General features: G+C 36.9%; 3 protein-coding genes across 4 annotated transcripts in view; 1 reads left to right on the plus strand and 2 right to left on the minus strand.

Annotated features, from left to right (window-relative positions):
- LOC141428284 (uncharacterized) overlaps positions 1-7531 on the minus strand; it is a 155422-nt gene extending 147891 nt beyond the window's left edge. For both annotated transcript variants that reach the window (XM_074088187.1, XM_074088198.1), the window contains exons 1-2: positions 7389-7531; positions 7027-7287 (exon numbers count right to left, since the gene is read on the minus strand). The gene's annotated coding sequence lies outside the window, so the exon portion shown is untranslated. The remainder of the gene's footprint in view (positions 1-7026; positions 7288-7388) is intronic.
- Positions 1-16834, plus strand: part of LOC141428276 (EF-hand domain-containing protein 1-like) — a 53917-nt gene that overhangs the window by 8854 nt on the left and 28229 nt on the right. The window contains exons 4-5 of the mRNA XM_074088174.1: positions 1435-1590; positions 14612-14775. Coding sequence (XP_073944275.1) covers positions 1435-1590; positions 14612-14775 — 320 coding nt within the window. The remainder of the gene's footprint in view (positions 1-1434; positions 1591-14611; positions 14776-16834) is intronic.
- Positions 10623-11490, minus strand: Mgstl (Microsomal glutathione S-transferase-like). The gene has a single exon (XM_074088335.1). The coding sequence runs from the start codon at positions 11169-11171 to the stop codon at positions 10725-10727; it is 447 nt and encodes a 148-aa protein (XP_073944436.1). The 5' UTR covers positions 11172-11490; the 3' UTR covers positions 10623-10724.

A 16834-nucleotide genomic window follows, 5' to 3' on the forward strand; every position in this document is an offset into this window, starting at 1 on the left:
TAGCCTTTGTTCGCTGCCAGCTGCCAGCTGCCAGCTGCCAGCCGACGCTTGCCACCTCCGAGTATAATCGCCTTTCCTATTCTTGACTAATATTCGTATCATATCATATCATTTTATGTAGGATTTATTTGCGTCATTTTGCGCATCGAATCGTTTCTGCGTCATATAGGTACAGACGCGATCGTTGCCTATGATTTCAAGGAAAATCTATACAGGCATCGGCGTGAAGTTTTATATTCTAGTAAGAACATGAACGTATTGAAAGTATAATAAATTAATATATTATTATTACGTCATAATCAAAATACCATAAACGGGACTTATCACGCTATTTTTACACGAGTTATTTTATTATTATTATTACGTTATTTTTTTTATTTATTTTTTATTATGAGTGAGAATAACGAAAGTTTAAAACGTTATATTATTATTACGTATCTAATTTTGCTTTTGTGGGTTAGGGGCTATACGTATTATCATTATGGATTTTGCAAACTCTTTGGTTTACTCGTACATACCTATTGCTTTTTGCGCTCAAAAAAAGGTGATATACATACTTAAGACGGTTAATTTTATGTTCACATTCGCGTTTTTATTTCACAGCAGACAGCATGCATGAATCAAAATGACACTTCTGGGCACAAAATAAAACAAAAGTGTTGAATGGTTTCTTTAATGAACTGGTCCAACTGTATTGGATACTAAGCTGTTGCCCGCGACTCCGTTCGCGTTGAATTAGTTTATCGGCATCTCGCGGGAACTATGCTATTTTCCGGGATAATAAGTATTATTATTCTTTCCCGAGAGTCCAACTATCTCCACTCTCCACACCGCATTTCGTCTAAATCGGTTCAGCGATTGAAGCGTGACAAAGTAACAGACAGTCAGACAGAGTTAGTTACTTTCACATTTATAATATTAGTATGGATAGTAGGGATCTTCATTCAGCCCCATTCACTCTCTACCAATGCATGAAAAATTAAGTGTTTAAACAGAAATAACGTTCACACGGGTTCAACCATATCAAATTATTCCAAGATACACGATTGCTTTGAATGTGACGACATATTGAATGAAAATTATTAGTGAATTACTTTTCTATGTCATTCTAGCTAAGCCATACTTATGACAATGAAATGAAATAAAAATCAAGCGAATGCTTCAGTGAATATTCGGTCGAGTTAACCATCGAATATCACCTTTAACGATAGCTGTAAGATTTTTCACAAATTATTACGCATGATTGTACGGCTGCATAAAATTTGTCTCTGAATCAATTAGGCACGTGTGAATTTTCGTGGAATTTTCCAATATTCACCCTCGCTAATCCTTGGTCTTTTTTGTCAACTCAGTGAGTTGTGTAGGATTAGGTAACACTACAGAAGAAATTCCTCAAAAGAGCATCATAATAAAGTACCTATGTAATTGTTTTAGAATTCGGGTTTGTGGCAAGGAAGAATGGTGAAGCGCGGAAAAATACCTAAGAACGATCTCGGCGAGTTCTGGCACTGGAAGGACTTGGACGTAGGGAAGGATATTTGTATATTCGGGAAGGTTTTCCACACCGTGTCTTGCGACCTCTTCACTAAGGTAAGCGTTATAAAACTAGCCTTAACCCGCGGCTTCGCCCGAATAAGAAATAGCTTAATGTCGTCTTAACTCAACTGTTGTATATTATTCCCAAGGAATATTTAGAAATATTCAACGACAACCGTTTACTTACACGATTCTTTTTACCATGGCAACGCAATAAATCTTAGTGTTTGGCTTGAAAAAAGGATACGGCGGTTACAATTTGAAAGGACAGCGTTTGCTCGCACAACGCCATCTATTGAATGCAAACGAACACGTCATCTTGAGAGCCGAGGTGCGGTACATCACCTTTTTGGACAGCGCCCTCTATTGTTGTTTAAACTTAAAATATTATCCTACCACCACCGGGATATCAAGTAGGTTTCCATGTCTCAATACAGATCTTTGATTATCTGTACACCAAGTTTCATGTAAATCCGTTCAGCCGTTATTGCGGGATTCAGTAACAAACATCTAAACATCTTCACAAGGATAAATTAATCGCCACACCTTGTCAAATGCGTTCGTTTAGCGATCTATTCCGAGTCCGAATAACACCAGTCATTAGTTATCTTATTACTTATGACAAACAACAACGAGCAAGAGCATCACCATAGTAAAAGAGGACATAGTAGGCTCACTACGAACAAAAGTACATGTATACATCTCGCGGCTTAAATGTGTGCGCGCCGGTTGACCGGCGGTACGCACGCGCCACGCACCCGCCGCACGCACACACTGATAATTGGGATGCACCAAAAAAATAACCTATAGTTTTTATTTTATTTTTGGAAAGAATAGGATATTTTAAGATAGCATTTTCATTGTTTTTGAATTTGGATGAGTATTTTTTTATTTTTTTACGAAATACGCTGGATGACGTCACAGTGAGACAGCCACGTTCCATTGCCTAGAAAAATTCAGGTCTTACATAACATGATTATATGATTACAGATTTGTGGCATTACAATTTGACAATAATTCATGCAAGGCTTCTTAGGGTCCTAAATGAACCATGACAAATAGTTTTACTTATTTCTCTTCTTTTAGCTTCGATTATTCCTATGTTTGTAATGGTGTGATAGTAAATAGATATTTTTTATTAAAATCTGATATTTAAATTCTTTTATATGTACTTTTAACGACGTAATTTAATAATTTCATTTGTAAAATACATTCGAAATACTCGTATACATTTCGGACTTTACGATAAATGACAACTGTTTAAAGCCCGCACCCGGCTTCATGTGATTAAAGTTCTATCTTTGTCACTCTTTGCTATTATAAGCAGGACAGCAACATTTCAAACTGTCAATTTGCTTAAGAGTGTAGACTTGCTTTATAACTGCCTTTATAGACTGTTTATGACGAGACACTGCAGGGGTCAAATGAGGGTCATTACTTAAATTTTGTTTATTTAAATCAATTTATCACATTTTTGGAATCTGATTTCTGAAAACGCTTCACAAAGCCTATTTCTCCAAATGGTTTTCGATTTATTATACCTATGTTGTAAAAAATTGGGACATCCCAATTTAATGAGGATTAAGTTTTCTTTAGTCAAGGTCAAAGCTGCGCTGCCGTCGGTGCTGTAGGTACGCTTCGATTTTACTGTAATAGTTTCGTGCAAGGACTCATAAAAATAATAGATATCTACCTACTACCTAGCTATAAAAATATAGTTATAGTATTATGTGTAGGTAAACATGAGTAGTATGTATACAGTCGCCATCACCATTCCGCCGAATTTAAAAATAATATTTTTAAATTTAGTATAGTAATAATAATAATAATATAACGGCATAGAATCTGTCTGGTTTGTCTAGACACAGACATTGGTCAATTTTAAGTTAACTTTGGTACTAAAATTATTTGCCGGTAGGTAATTAATCTAAAATAGACATCGACAACCCTAAGCGTCCGCGCCGGAGTAGGCAGTTAGTCTCCTAAAGGGTCGGAGTGGACTTACTTGTCCTCTTTTACTATGGTATTACTGTTGCATAAGTTTTTTCTGATTGCAAAATATCAGTATTAACTTGACAGCCGCTGAACATATGTTACACATGTTATGGGGCATGTCTACAACGTGTTTAAGTTTTTAAGGCAAGTACAGTCATTATATTATTACTAGCTTTTGCCCACGTCTTCACCCTCGGGCCTCGTGGGATTCGGTTATCGCGCGCTATTCCGTCGGAAACTGCAGGACTACTACGAAACTCGAAACTCGAAGTTCGTATCGTACCATCCCTCTCGCTCTCGTATTAAATAGTATAAGTGTCATAGTACGGCATCTCTTGTCCGGGTGAGCAGTTAGTTCCAATGGGGTGCTGAAAGTTTCTCGATGAGGGCTACAGCATAGATGTCGCTAGTGTCGCTGCTTAAGTGACTAAATAAGAAAACAAACAAGCTGAGATATGTGGTGCATAGGAGAAATTCGTGTCTGTATCGCTGTCCAGTGGTGGTGTAGTGATATAGCACGTGGCACGGAATGCCGAGGACCTGGGTTCGATTCCCAGCGCTGGTCTTATTTTTCTGGTTTTTCTATGCATCTATATTTCAGTTTGTATTTTCGATATGGATTTTACGGGATGACCGTTAAAGTAACAAAAAAAGAATTGAAAAAAAAATACAAAAAGATTCCAAAAAACCAATCTTGACCCTTGTTATGTTACAGTAGCATAAAATACTAGTCTATTATAGACTAGACGTAGACAAGCATAGATACGATAAAGTTTGATTCCTTTATACCTATAGTTTTTTAAAGCCGTGCGACGTTTGTATATGTAGCCGAGTTTGGTAGTTATTGTAGCCTGACTGCACAAGTATTGTGAGTATAATCTCACCGACGTTGAAGAAGGTTTGAGAAGGGTTCTATTACGGGGCAGACGCGCTTAGTTGTTACGTATAGGTGTGATTCTGACAAAGGTAGTTTTTTGTAACTTTTACCCCCGTACCACTACCATGAGTTTACAGTGACCGTACCTGCTCGATAGCGACGGCGTAAATTATTTGTAGAGGTGCTGTACAAGTTTACGCCATCGCTATCGAGTACGGTCACTGTAAGCTCATGGTAGTGGTACGGGTCACAGTATTTTTAAACGACTTCAAAAAAAAGGAGGAGGTTATCAATTCGGTTGTATTTTTTTTTAATATTTAAATGAGGAGCACGCTATGTTTTGTTTGTCCGAGATGGAGAAAACAATCGTTTTACGATATCGTGGACGGATTTACGGATAGGTAGGTACTTTTAGGAAACCACATCAAATAAGTTTAGAAATGAGTTACCAACTTGAAGATGCAAAGTAAAAACTTGAATACTTAAGTAGTAATGATAATTTTGTAAATCTAGTTTAATTTATACGAAAAATAATACATGTGTTAAAAAATTCTGTACGATACTTTAACCCACATTAAGGCAACTGATTAGTTATTAATACGATACAAGTACAAGTGGAAACTCATAAAAATTTTAAAATAATAAAAAAAATGTTTTTTTATAGAGATAAAGCCTTCTTGTGGCTCAACTTCTATACAGAACTTGTTTTTACAAGTTACAAGCTTTTATTTAACTTGCAACTTGCAATGTATGTATCTATGTGTGAACTTTAGTAATTTCTTTGCTCAACTGCGACCTTATATAGCTAAGTTTATGCAAAATATGCGTTTTCATGTGTGTGTGTGTCTGTATGTGTTTTGGAAAGAAACCAATATAGGTATAATCAAATTAATTAGTTCTTAAACAATTTATTATTTCATGCTTTTAAAGCGCGTTTTTTCCGTAGTCGAGTTTCAGTTTTTTAAACTTATTTTTAATTTAAGAGCGGTTATACCTGCTGAGCTGGCAACGTTGCATTTTTGTTAGTTTTTTTCGATTATTTCATAAAAATTGAATGAAAATTAAAAATGTGGTCTGATAGAACTCTTCTTAATTCTTAATATATGTATAAGTTAATGTCTCTACTCCAATAATTATTCGTGATAGTGTTATATTCTTTAAAAACGAATTAGTGATTATTAACGGTTTTTATTCGGACCCACATACCTAGTGGCGTTTCTATACGAACACTTTAACACTTCGTCGATATACTGATAGTCAATGCAGTATCGCTGGAGAGACTCAAGCACGGCCCATGTTTCGACCGAATCAAAGGCTTTCTCGTAAGTCCACAAACGCTAGACATAGCGGCAAGTTATATACTCAACCTCAAGATTAGCAGCAGTCTTGAAAGCAAAAGGAGGCCACACAAAATATTGTATTAAGCATAATTTTCTTATTAAGCTTATTGTATGATTTAATTTGTCCAGAGCAAAATGAAGTGTTATCGATTATTAGCTATGTAAATAAATAGTTTTGATGAATATTGAAATTTACATTGTTGTGTATAAATAGGTTATGAAATATGCCACCAGTTTTCCTAAGATACAATATTGTAGAATTCATAAAGTTGTTAGAGAGAAAATTTCATTTTCATGTACCTATAATATAGGTGTATGATTTATTTCGTCCAACACTGTTCGTACATTAATAGACTGACGTGGCGCTATCTAGTGGTTGTTTACGGAACTACTTGCTCACGACGCGACTAAACAAACAAAAATTTACTTTGCTAACTGAAATAATGAGACGTACAACTTGAATCGCTTATTTAAAAAAATCATTTAATTTGCAAAAATAACATTACTAGAAGCATAATTTCATAAAAAGACGTCAAATTAAATGTCGATATAATATTATGAAATGTAACGTGGCAGGCCGGTAACTTTTATCTGCTTATCTCATTCGGTTCGGATGACCTTGGGCCGGCCGCTCCCGTGCGCCACGCCGCGTCGCCCGCAGTGTGGCCAACGTAACAACATAGTCGCTCAATCTGACTACTTTTGGAACAACATCAGCAAGTTTTTATTTATGCCTTTTATCATTTTTCATTTAGGAACTTTTTCAACATACTTTGTTTTTTATCATTTCTGAAAATAAGAAAGTTCCTCACTTTTATCGAAATATGCTTTTTAAAAATTAATTAAGTACCGATTCTTACGAAAACCATAAATACCATATAACAATATAAATTACCACGTATAATACGTCCATTGTCAGGCACTTCCTTGCTGTAACTTATTTTGAAAAAGTATTTTTAATATAAAAAAGGTCAAGATTGTTTACTTTATTTCTCTAGCTAACAAAAATACCGAATTAATAAGTTGGTAGCATTGGTCGCCGGCCGCAGCCACATGCGATGCGAGCCACACGCGTGCTGTGTGTGGGAAAGCTGTTTGCAGTGTTTACCATCTTTGTAACTGTACTAGGGATGATGGATGCTGCTTACCTAACCCACAACTATTTTGACACATCATTCATTAGATAAACACGATGGTTGCTCATATGCATAATGTTGTCACACCTAACCTATAAAGGAATACGAAAATATTTTTATTGTAGACTAAAAATAAACGTACCTTTTAACGTTGACAGCGTGGTTCTCGGTGTTGGTTGATGAAACTGACTTTACTGAGTCCCAAACTCGAAATACGACTCGCTTAGTCAAGGCCCTTCGTATTCATTCGTGCACTATCCGGCTTTAAGCGCAACGCGGTCTTATTATTTGCTGATTCTGTCGTCCCGATGTCCCGCCGCTCTCCGTCCCGCGGCTTGGCTCCAGCCGGCGCAGGTTGGCACGAGGTGATAGCGGCCGAGTATTTTAGAATAATACTAAGTAGCTATTAAATACAAATTGTATTAATATATCAATGAAACGTAGGTGTATCGTTTCAAAAGTTTCAATAGAAATGAATATTTAGAACTGAGGCTGTTCACTCACCAGTATTTGTAAATAATACAGATTATTGATTGCTGCGGCTATTTACATTTTGTAGTTAGGAATCTCAGCAACAGATTATAAAAAGTAACCGTAAAATGTAGTTAAAAATGTCGGTTACTAACTACAAATTGTAGTTAGTTGCAATCACGGTTACTTGATTACATTTTCTAACTACCTACCTACATACTTGCTTAGTACAAAAAAAAAACAAACGAAAATACCAAAGATAACAGATCTACCTAGATAAGCCAAGTTCCTCAATCTGTATGAAAACCAACCGTGTCACTTTTTTTTAACAAAAAGAGGGGTGTTATAAGTTTGATCGCTGTGTGTCTGTGTGTCAGTGTCCCGTGTGTGTGTCTGTCTGTGTGTCGGTCTGTGGCACCGTAGCTCTTAATCGGGCAGACCAATTTAAATGCGGTTTTTTTATTTGAAATCAGATTTTCTAGCTACGGTGTTTCATCAAAATCGGTTTAGCCGTTTTTGAGACATTGAACTTTGAAGTGACAAAGTCGGGGTTTCCAACTTTTTATTGGATGTTAGTTACAAGCTTTTATTTGCAATGTATGTGTGTCTTTACAGGTCAAATCTTGTAAGTTTTATTTGACCCACTTTACCACCAGAGTAATTTTACCGGTCTACATGGCTACACTTGCTTTAGAAAGAATTTTGTGAACTCCGCCGTAAGCTGTGAGTGAGAAGCCATCAAAAAATGTAACATGAGTTTTATTAAGAAGTAGCTTCATCTCCAAGAATAAAACGATGATAAAAGATACGTGAGAGATAATCTATTCATCTTAGATTCAAAACGCGGCTCCTGTGCTATAACAGGGCAATAATGGGAAACGAATGGGCATCGTAAAACCTTCGAATGGCTTTTAGAATAAAGCCGTCGCCGGGGAGGCCGCGGGGCTTAAAAAGATGTGTTTATTGCCGGAGGAGCGCCCGAGCTGCCCGGCCTATAAACTAGAATACCCTGCGCTTTATGCTCTTTACATACAAACGCTTCTACTAGTAATATCGGTTTTTATTCAATCTAGACTACTTCCAAACGATTGGAAAATGGATTGCTTAAGTGCCATTTTAATTGACAGTTGCACTGCAGAGCCGTAACTACTTGACTAATGTGAAATAAGTGTTTCTTTCCATGAGCAATGAGCATGTTTAACAAATCCACGACCAATGGTTATCTTGCTTGGTTTCGAGATCTTCCTTAATTAAACACCTTAAAATACCCCTGCGGCCCTGTTGTCAGCTCAGAACAAAGGCAAGCCGTTTTCTCATTTTTTTACCACTGTTTCAAAAAAATATGTTGCCTTTTGAACTTTTGTCTGTAGTGTTTTTGGCGGTACCTACTTGATTATTGCTTTGTCATCGGTGTTACGCACTGTCTTCGAATAAATTAGAAATATTTCAGCAGTCGGTTGTGCTCACGGAACAGAAGAAACTTGGCTTATTTTTTTCTGTTCTGTGGTGTGTTGGCTTGACTAAATACTTTTGTTAAAGTTTTTTGTCAGAAATATTGATTTAAAATTTAGTCATGAGTCCATGACTTTAAAGTGTATTTGTGAGGGTTTACTTACTATAAATATGGACCAATGGATGGAAAAAATATCAACCACAGTTAAAAAAAAAACGAAAAAAATAAATAGTGTTCAGTCAAACTTGACCAAGCATCTGTTGAAATAAACTGGATTATTTAAATTTAGGTGTCCTTGTATACATGTATTAATTTTAAGACACTTGTTTACCTACATGTACTAATTAAGTCAACCTGAGCATTGGTAGTGGGCTGAAATCCCCAAGATAAGGCAGTGCTAAGTAATATTAGCTACGTGATTGTGCCTAAAATAAGAAACCAAATGAGAAGTACCTACCAATAATTCGAATCGGACCGTAAAGTACAAATTTTGCGAGTCAGAATGAAGTAAAATATGACATATATGACATTGAACCTCGTGATTAGTCGACCAATTTGTTGATCGACTGATGTCTTCCTTTTTATGTTCGGTTTATACGTAGGTACTCGTATATGATGACTCTCGATAGTTCGCGGATGATAATCGCTCTGGCATTGCCATGTCACTTCTGCCAAGCCATTACGATAGCGACATTGCTTGTTAAAAACACGCAATTTTATTAAAGACATGATAAGTAGGCACCTAGATTTTTAGGATTTTTGAAATAACATCACTTGAAAATACCATTCCCAGGGTCTCAAAATTTCTATACAAAATTCCATCTAAATCGGTTCAGCTGTTTAAGCGTGAAAAGATAACAGGCAGACAAACATACATGAGATACTTTCGCATAATTACTCTATATTTAAAAATAAATTTTCAATAATCTTTAGCACACGGGTACTTTTAGCACATTTTATTGAAACGGGATCAATCAAAGAACACAGATAGCCACGGACGGGTACTTTGTTACCTACATTATATCTGAATTATAAATATTTCAGCACATCATTCTCCGAGTTTTGGTTTTTATTATTTTTAACTATAGCTATTAAGATCGATATCAAGTAACTTACGTTGTTAAGCCAAATTGTGTCAACTAGGTACCATCAGCCAAATATGTGGTCAACCACCCTAAAATTGATAGTCGTTTGCATGTCATAAAACCAAACATAAAACTCATAAAACAATAATGCCAATAGACGTCTGTCAACTTGTAAGTTCGACTTTAGCGACATATTCATTTGATAGGAACTTGTTTTAAAATTGATAGTTCACTTATTTGGCTGATGGGAGGTACATAGGGCCACGTCTAAAACCATGGTATGGACAAAATAAAATAAATCGGCAGTCATTCATTTATAATATTTTTTTTACTAAGAATTGAGTTTTGATTATCTTTAAATGGTTTTCCTAACGGTAGGTACTTAATGTTGATCATGGGACTTTAATTAATACATACATAATAAATCACACATGTAATCAAAAACTGTAGAAGGTTACTCAAAAGCCCTAAATTTTGAGTTACGATTATGACAGTTTTTGATTTCATGTTTAGGTGCGACGAGCAGGGGATGACACCGTCTCAAATGGAGCCGTTCAGCATTATTTGTATCTTCCATTAGTGCTTAATAATAGTAGGACTCGCATTTGACAGCGATACTTTTGAGTTGAAGCGGTGCCAATACTGCACTCCGCGGATATTGTGTGCTTAATCTAACCCATGGCTGAAGTGGATCAAAATAAGCAAACCAAGAAATAAAACAATGTCAAATTAATATGAGAACATAAAATATAATATTGTGATTGCGATTTTCTCTTAAATGATTCTTAGGTATTTATGTCCCTAACGCGGAAGATGGTGACGCCGAGCCAATTACAACGCCGTAGCATAATGTAACACCACTTGCACTCCCATGTACGCGTTGATCAAGTAGGGCACGAAGTAGGCAAGCGCGCGCGCCGGTTGCGGGATCGGCACCACGGCATAGACGATGGTGTGCAGGATGCGGCCGGCGGCGAACGCGCGGAACAGCAGTGTCGCCCACGCCGCCGCCGGGCTCGTCGTCAGGTACAGCGCGCCCAGCAACCAGAAGGCCGGGATGTTCTCCAAGTCGTTCAGATGCGCCCTCCGCACCCGCTCCACCTCCGCGTCAACCGTCACTTTACCTTGGAACGCCTTTGCGTCCTCTGGATTCGCGAACGCCTTCCGCTTCCCACGTGTTAATGAAGTCAACGTTGCGACAGCCAACATTTTCAACCCGAGCACAGCGCTGTATACGATGTACGACCTTACGGCCGGGTCTTCCAGGGATAAAACCATATTTATTTAAAAAACGCACACAAAAGAGATCTGCTCACTGTGATAGAAACACTTCGAATGAATAATAAACTACGCCGACCAAGAAATATGTACCGTTATGTTGGTCATGATACGACCATTCACGCATAGCTAATGCATAACTGGGTAATCAAGAGTCAGCACAATCGTGAACCTTTGGAAAACGGCATTGGAAATGGAGATTAAAAGTGTCCTTAGTCGCGATAACAAACGTGTACAAAGTTCAATGTCCATGAAACTGATTACGTGGACGTCGCGACGTCGACGCGTCGACTCACCGAAAACAAACCGGTTCGGTGCCCGCGCGCGTGCATGGGTAACTTACTTGTGACATTACTACAAGGTTATGTTAAAACGCTAGAGTTAACGGTATTGTTATAACCCGACTGCGACAGAAGGAGGGTTATTTATGTTATTCAAGTTGATCGGCGGTGGCACAAAAATTCGCTGCACAATTTGAAATCAATATACCTAATTGGGTATGATTTTATTGATCACCTAATAAATACATTTTTGGTGCCCTAATAAATAATATTGTTCCTAAAATAGTAGATCTGTCACCTAAATTGAATCAACAAATACCTAAAATTAAAACGGTTACCTAAATATTAATTAAAAAATAATTGGAAATAATACTGATCATCAAATAATTATATTGGTTTCCAAAATAATAAATGTGTCAGTAAAACTGAATTACCAAACAATATAGAAATGACTACCTAAAAATTAATTATAATCACTAGAAAATAATGTTGATCATGAAATAATTGAACTGAAATTTGACGATATGACATATTATGTATTACAATGAATGAAATGATAATAATGATAATGTTCTCACAAATTACACCAATTGACCCAGCTGGACAACTGGGACTAAACAAAGCTGGCTATGGGCGCTAAACAACGGATAGACATACTATACTTAAATAAATGTATCCAATCCTATTAAATACAAACATTCGTATTCATCATACAAGTATTAGCAAGAAATTTTCCCTTGTTCCCCGTACATAACCAAGTTCCATTACCAGCACTGGGAGAGGACAAATAATTCCTACTCCAAAACCGGTTTTGTAAACGGATTTTTTTTCCTTGTACAAAAGCAACGTCATGGCCCGGTAATGTAGGAGGAAAAATAATTCATAGTACAATTCCCGGTTTTGGAGTAGGATTCTTTAATGCCTTGTACAGAACTATGCTTTTTTACTGAAGCTTATTTTCACAAATGCGTTTTTTCCCAAGTTTAATTGACACAGAAACATAGGTAGGTTTAGGTTATGTTAAGTTTGCATCGGCCCGAAGGGCCAAAACTACACCGGAGCTCCGTCGACATTGTTTCTGTGTCGATTAATATTGGGATAAAACGCGATTGTGAAAATAAGCTTCAGTGCCTAATATGCTTTTTTTACTGAATCTTGTTCTTTACAAGGCATTAAATAATCCTACTCCAAAACCCGGCTTTGGAGTAGGAATTATTTGTCCTCTCCCGGTGCTGGTAATGGAAGTTGGTTATGTAAGGGGAACAAGGGGAAATTTTCGGTTCTGGCACTTCCGCGGCCGCTGCCGCGGCACGCTCGCTTCGCTCGCTCGGCTGGCGCGCTGAGGGTCGCAATTCTACCTAACACCTCGCTTCGCTCGTCGTCGTACCTAACCAGACCTACCTAAGTAGATATGTTGAAGCATCGAATTAAGGAACTGATCTATTTATTAGGTGACAGATCTATTATTTTAGGTACACAATATACAAGGTGGGCCCTGTAACAGGAGCAAAACATTAAACCATAGCTTCCACTCTTAATCTTGAGCTAATTTAGTTCTACAACTTTTTAAAATAACTTGTATTATGATTTTTATTATAGTTTAAAGTTTAATTGGACATAAGCAATGTATTGCGAAATCCGTCATTTTGTTACGTGACAGGCGATGTCATTTAGGCTATATTGGATGCCGTACATTGAAAATACCATTTTATTTGTTTGGAATAAACATAATGATAAAATTACTTAATTTTTGAAAGTTGCAGAACTAAAGTAGTTCCATTTGAGTAGTAGAACTTGTGTTTTAATTTTTTGCTCCTGTTACAAGGCTCACCCGGTATTATTGCTAGCCGTGACTTATTTAGAGGACAGATTTAAGTTACATACTTAATTATGTATATTAATCTGATGATTCATACTTAGAGACAGTTTTGATTAATATGATGACTAGTATATTTCTTAGGGATAGATATTATAATTAGGGTATCGCAGTTTAGTAACAAATCTAAATTTAAGTGTCAGAAAATATAGTTCCCAATATAATTTACGTAAAACGTAGGCCGAGGCAAAACACAAAATGAATAGTTGTAACAGATTAATTCTTGCTTTTGAATAAGTGAGAAAAATTATATAACGTTATGTGTGGAATATTAGCAATGGCTAAATTATGAAAAGCATTCCATTTGTTATTTTTAAAATACTTCGTTTTCTTCATTTATACCTACCTATAAACAATACATATTCATGACCTATTTTGAAACAAAAGGTAATTCATGAAGATAATTTAATTCAAGATTTTGTAGCTTAGCTAAACTATGGAACGTTGTATCACAAAGTTTGCACGTTTTTTACGGCATAACTAAACATAATTTAGTATTTTGTTTTTATTCAATTAGAGTTAGACTTCTTGCAAGTACAGCAGAGCTATAATAAGTTAAAAAAAAACATGAAGTCGTTTGTAGGTACAAGTGTCTTTCAGAACTGTGTAGTTTGCAATAACTGCCAAGAAGCAGTCAGCCAGAATTCATACAAAATAATGTGGCTAGACAGATCTCAGACGGCGCAGCAAAAGTGCATTTACCGGTTGTCCTAGACTTATTAACACAGAAATGTTTGCGGTCGGCGTTATGGGCTGCGGTAAGGTAAGTGCTATTCGTAAGCCGGTGCCTGGCACGGACGTACTGCAACACGACACGATTGCATGCAAGCTTGCCAGTTGCCAGTAGACCAAACGGTGTCGCTCTAAACGGAAACTGCTATTAACTAAATGATATTTACTATTCAGGTCATTCAGACAAACGAGTAAGGGCGAACTTTAAATTTTCTCGACAATGTAAGTTGCACGAACCCTCGAACTGCTTAGGAAGGTACCTATTGTTGATCAAAAAGTTGTTAGTTTGAACTAGATCAAGTTCGGTCTAAAGTTGTAGTTGAAGTACTTTATTCCTTGATCTGACATAACACAGGCAAAGGACACATAGTCTAAAAAGTTGTTTCTTTACCGGGTGGCGAAACAGAGAAGGCAAAACTCAAATACAATATGAATACAACAAGTGGTTGTTAAATTATTATTTAGATTTCAAATTGCTAGCTGTCAAATCTACACGACACCGTCTTATTAATTGGAAATAGTCATTTTTTACATACGTCCTTTCTTTTTAGGAATGGCTAGAGTCTCAAGGTATAGAGTTATCAAAAGAGGAAGAGTTACCGGAAGACCAATATTCGCGGAAGGAGCGCTGGAAAAAAGTGCCTCCGCCTCACAGGGAGAAGAAGAAGGACGATCCGCTACGACGCTTTTTGGAATATGACGGCAAAGTTCTAGCGTAAGTTTCAAGTTTTTTTACTTGACCTTGTTTGACCATAAGTACTGTTCATAATATTAGTACAAAATGCACTTTTCGTAAAGGAGATATTTAAGATATGTAAGTATGTACATAAATAGAATTTTTGGTAACTGTCACGGACATTATCCATCATTGACAATTAAAAAACGACTTAAGTATACGAAAAGGTACTAAACGGTCTTTTAAAGCTTATTTTAACTTCCTTTCTTTTTTCTTGTTAGTTAATTTCTATCAAATCTTGCAAGTCTAACTTCAGTCCAGTTGCAGCAGTGGTCAGTTGACTTGATAATTAACTTTTTGGTGAAATTAAAATAGTAGATTGTATAACAAAAGCATAAAACGAGCCATTTTACCCGAGACGTTCATGTAGCCACCCAAAACCTTAAAGACTCGCAAACCTTCAAGGTTCGAAAGTCTTCAAGACTATTTATAAGAGATAACTACGTTTAAGAATAGCATGCACCGGCTCAGGCCTGAAATATCCGTTTTCCTAAAATGTATTTTTCGCAAAATGTCTACTTTTCAGAATGTCAACACGTCTTTTCCATAATGTCAGCTTCTCAAAATGTCAGCTATTTAAAATTGCCTGTCTCCAAGAATGACAGTTTTTGTATAATGTTCGCTTTTCAGAAAGTGCTTATTCTCAAAATATCTGCAACCTCAAAATATCCGCCTTCTTATAACGTTGGCATTCCAGAAAAGTCTTATTCCCAAAATATCTCCAATCATGGTCTTTAAATTTCATCTAAATCGCTTTAGCGGTTTAACCGTGAAAGAGTAACAGACAGACAGACTGAGTTACTTTCACATTTATTAGCATTGATTTTAGTAAAACACTCTAAACTACAAAAATCCCTTCGTTCGGGTACGAAACCGGTTGAGAACGAGAAATATTTGGTTCTAAAGCAGCGTTTCCACCAGAGATGTGCGAGGATGTGTTGCGAGGAATATGTTTTTCATCAACCAATAGAAACGCTTCATTTATGCATCCTCGCATAGCACGTCTCTGGTGGAAACAGCTCAGCGAAGCACTGATGTATTAAACTGTAAATCCACAGTCGCGCGGCCGATGTCCCAGCCAAATGAGCGCCACTTTGGTAAATGTGGCCTTCTTTTTTCTCAGTACGTTGTTGTCAGTGCAAGCGTAACGACGTGTACGTGTGTCTTTAAAAAGTGCAAAAATCTTGGATAGTGATAAACGAAGTCATATATAAGCTAATGGAAATTGCACGTTCGTCGGTTAATCTGATTGGAGATCTCAAGTGGCATCTGCCGAGCAGCCGATCTCCCCGGGGCCACCAACTCAGTTTCTGTTATCTTTAGCGTCAGTTTAGTGCATTTAATACCTAGTGCCTTAGATGAATGATTGGTCTCGAGCGAGCGCGCGAGACCAATCATTCATCTGCCTAGTGCCATCCACAAAGACGGTAATAAGAACCTACCTATATCCACTCGTGTATTTGTTTCAACCCAGCCATTAAATTTAACCTGAGTTACTAGAAACTAGCATTTTTCTCACATTTACATGCGCCGGGTCGTTCAACGTTTCACTAAGGTATTTTTTTGGAATCCAATGTCGGTTTGCGATAATTTTGAAATAAAAAATATCCGGCCCAGAGCGTGTCGGACACGTCCAGCGTATTGATCCTGGACGTGTCCGACACTTGTTTTTCCTTCCATTGGGAAGCAAAAAACAATAATATTTTTCTAAGGATTTCGTAGTGTGTACGGAATCTTCCAAATTTAGGTATATTTTATAACTTAGGCTGCTATTTACTCAAACTACTAATAATTCTCAAGCAATCTTCACCTCTAAATTTACCTTGTAAATTTGATATTTTTACTGCGACGCTCGATTTTAAAGAAAGTTGCACTTTAAAGTTGAATATTTTGCAAACAGATCACTGAATAGAAAAATCGCCTTAGCAGAAATAATGGGTTTAAAAGACCTAGCCAACCTTACCCCACCCACACTATCGAGAAAAAAAAATCACCCCCCTTTACGTCTATGGGAGGTACCTACCATAAAAAAAATATT

Source organism: Choristoneura fumiferana, chromosome Z (assembly GCF_025370935.1).
Source record: "Choristoneura fumiferana chromosome Z, NRCan_CFum_1, whole genome shotgun sequence".
Classification (NCBI taxonomy): domain Eukaryota; kingdom Metazoa; phylum Arthropoda; class Insecta; order Lepidoptera; family Tortricidae; genus Choristoneura; species Choristoneura fumiferana.

Bases quoted from the DNA above. Each gene is read 5' to 3' on its own strand.
- Mgstl (XM_074088335.1), bottom strand. From the start codon at position 11,171: ATGGTTTTATCCCTGGAAGACCCGGCCGTAAGGTCGTACATCGTATAC.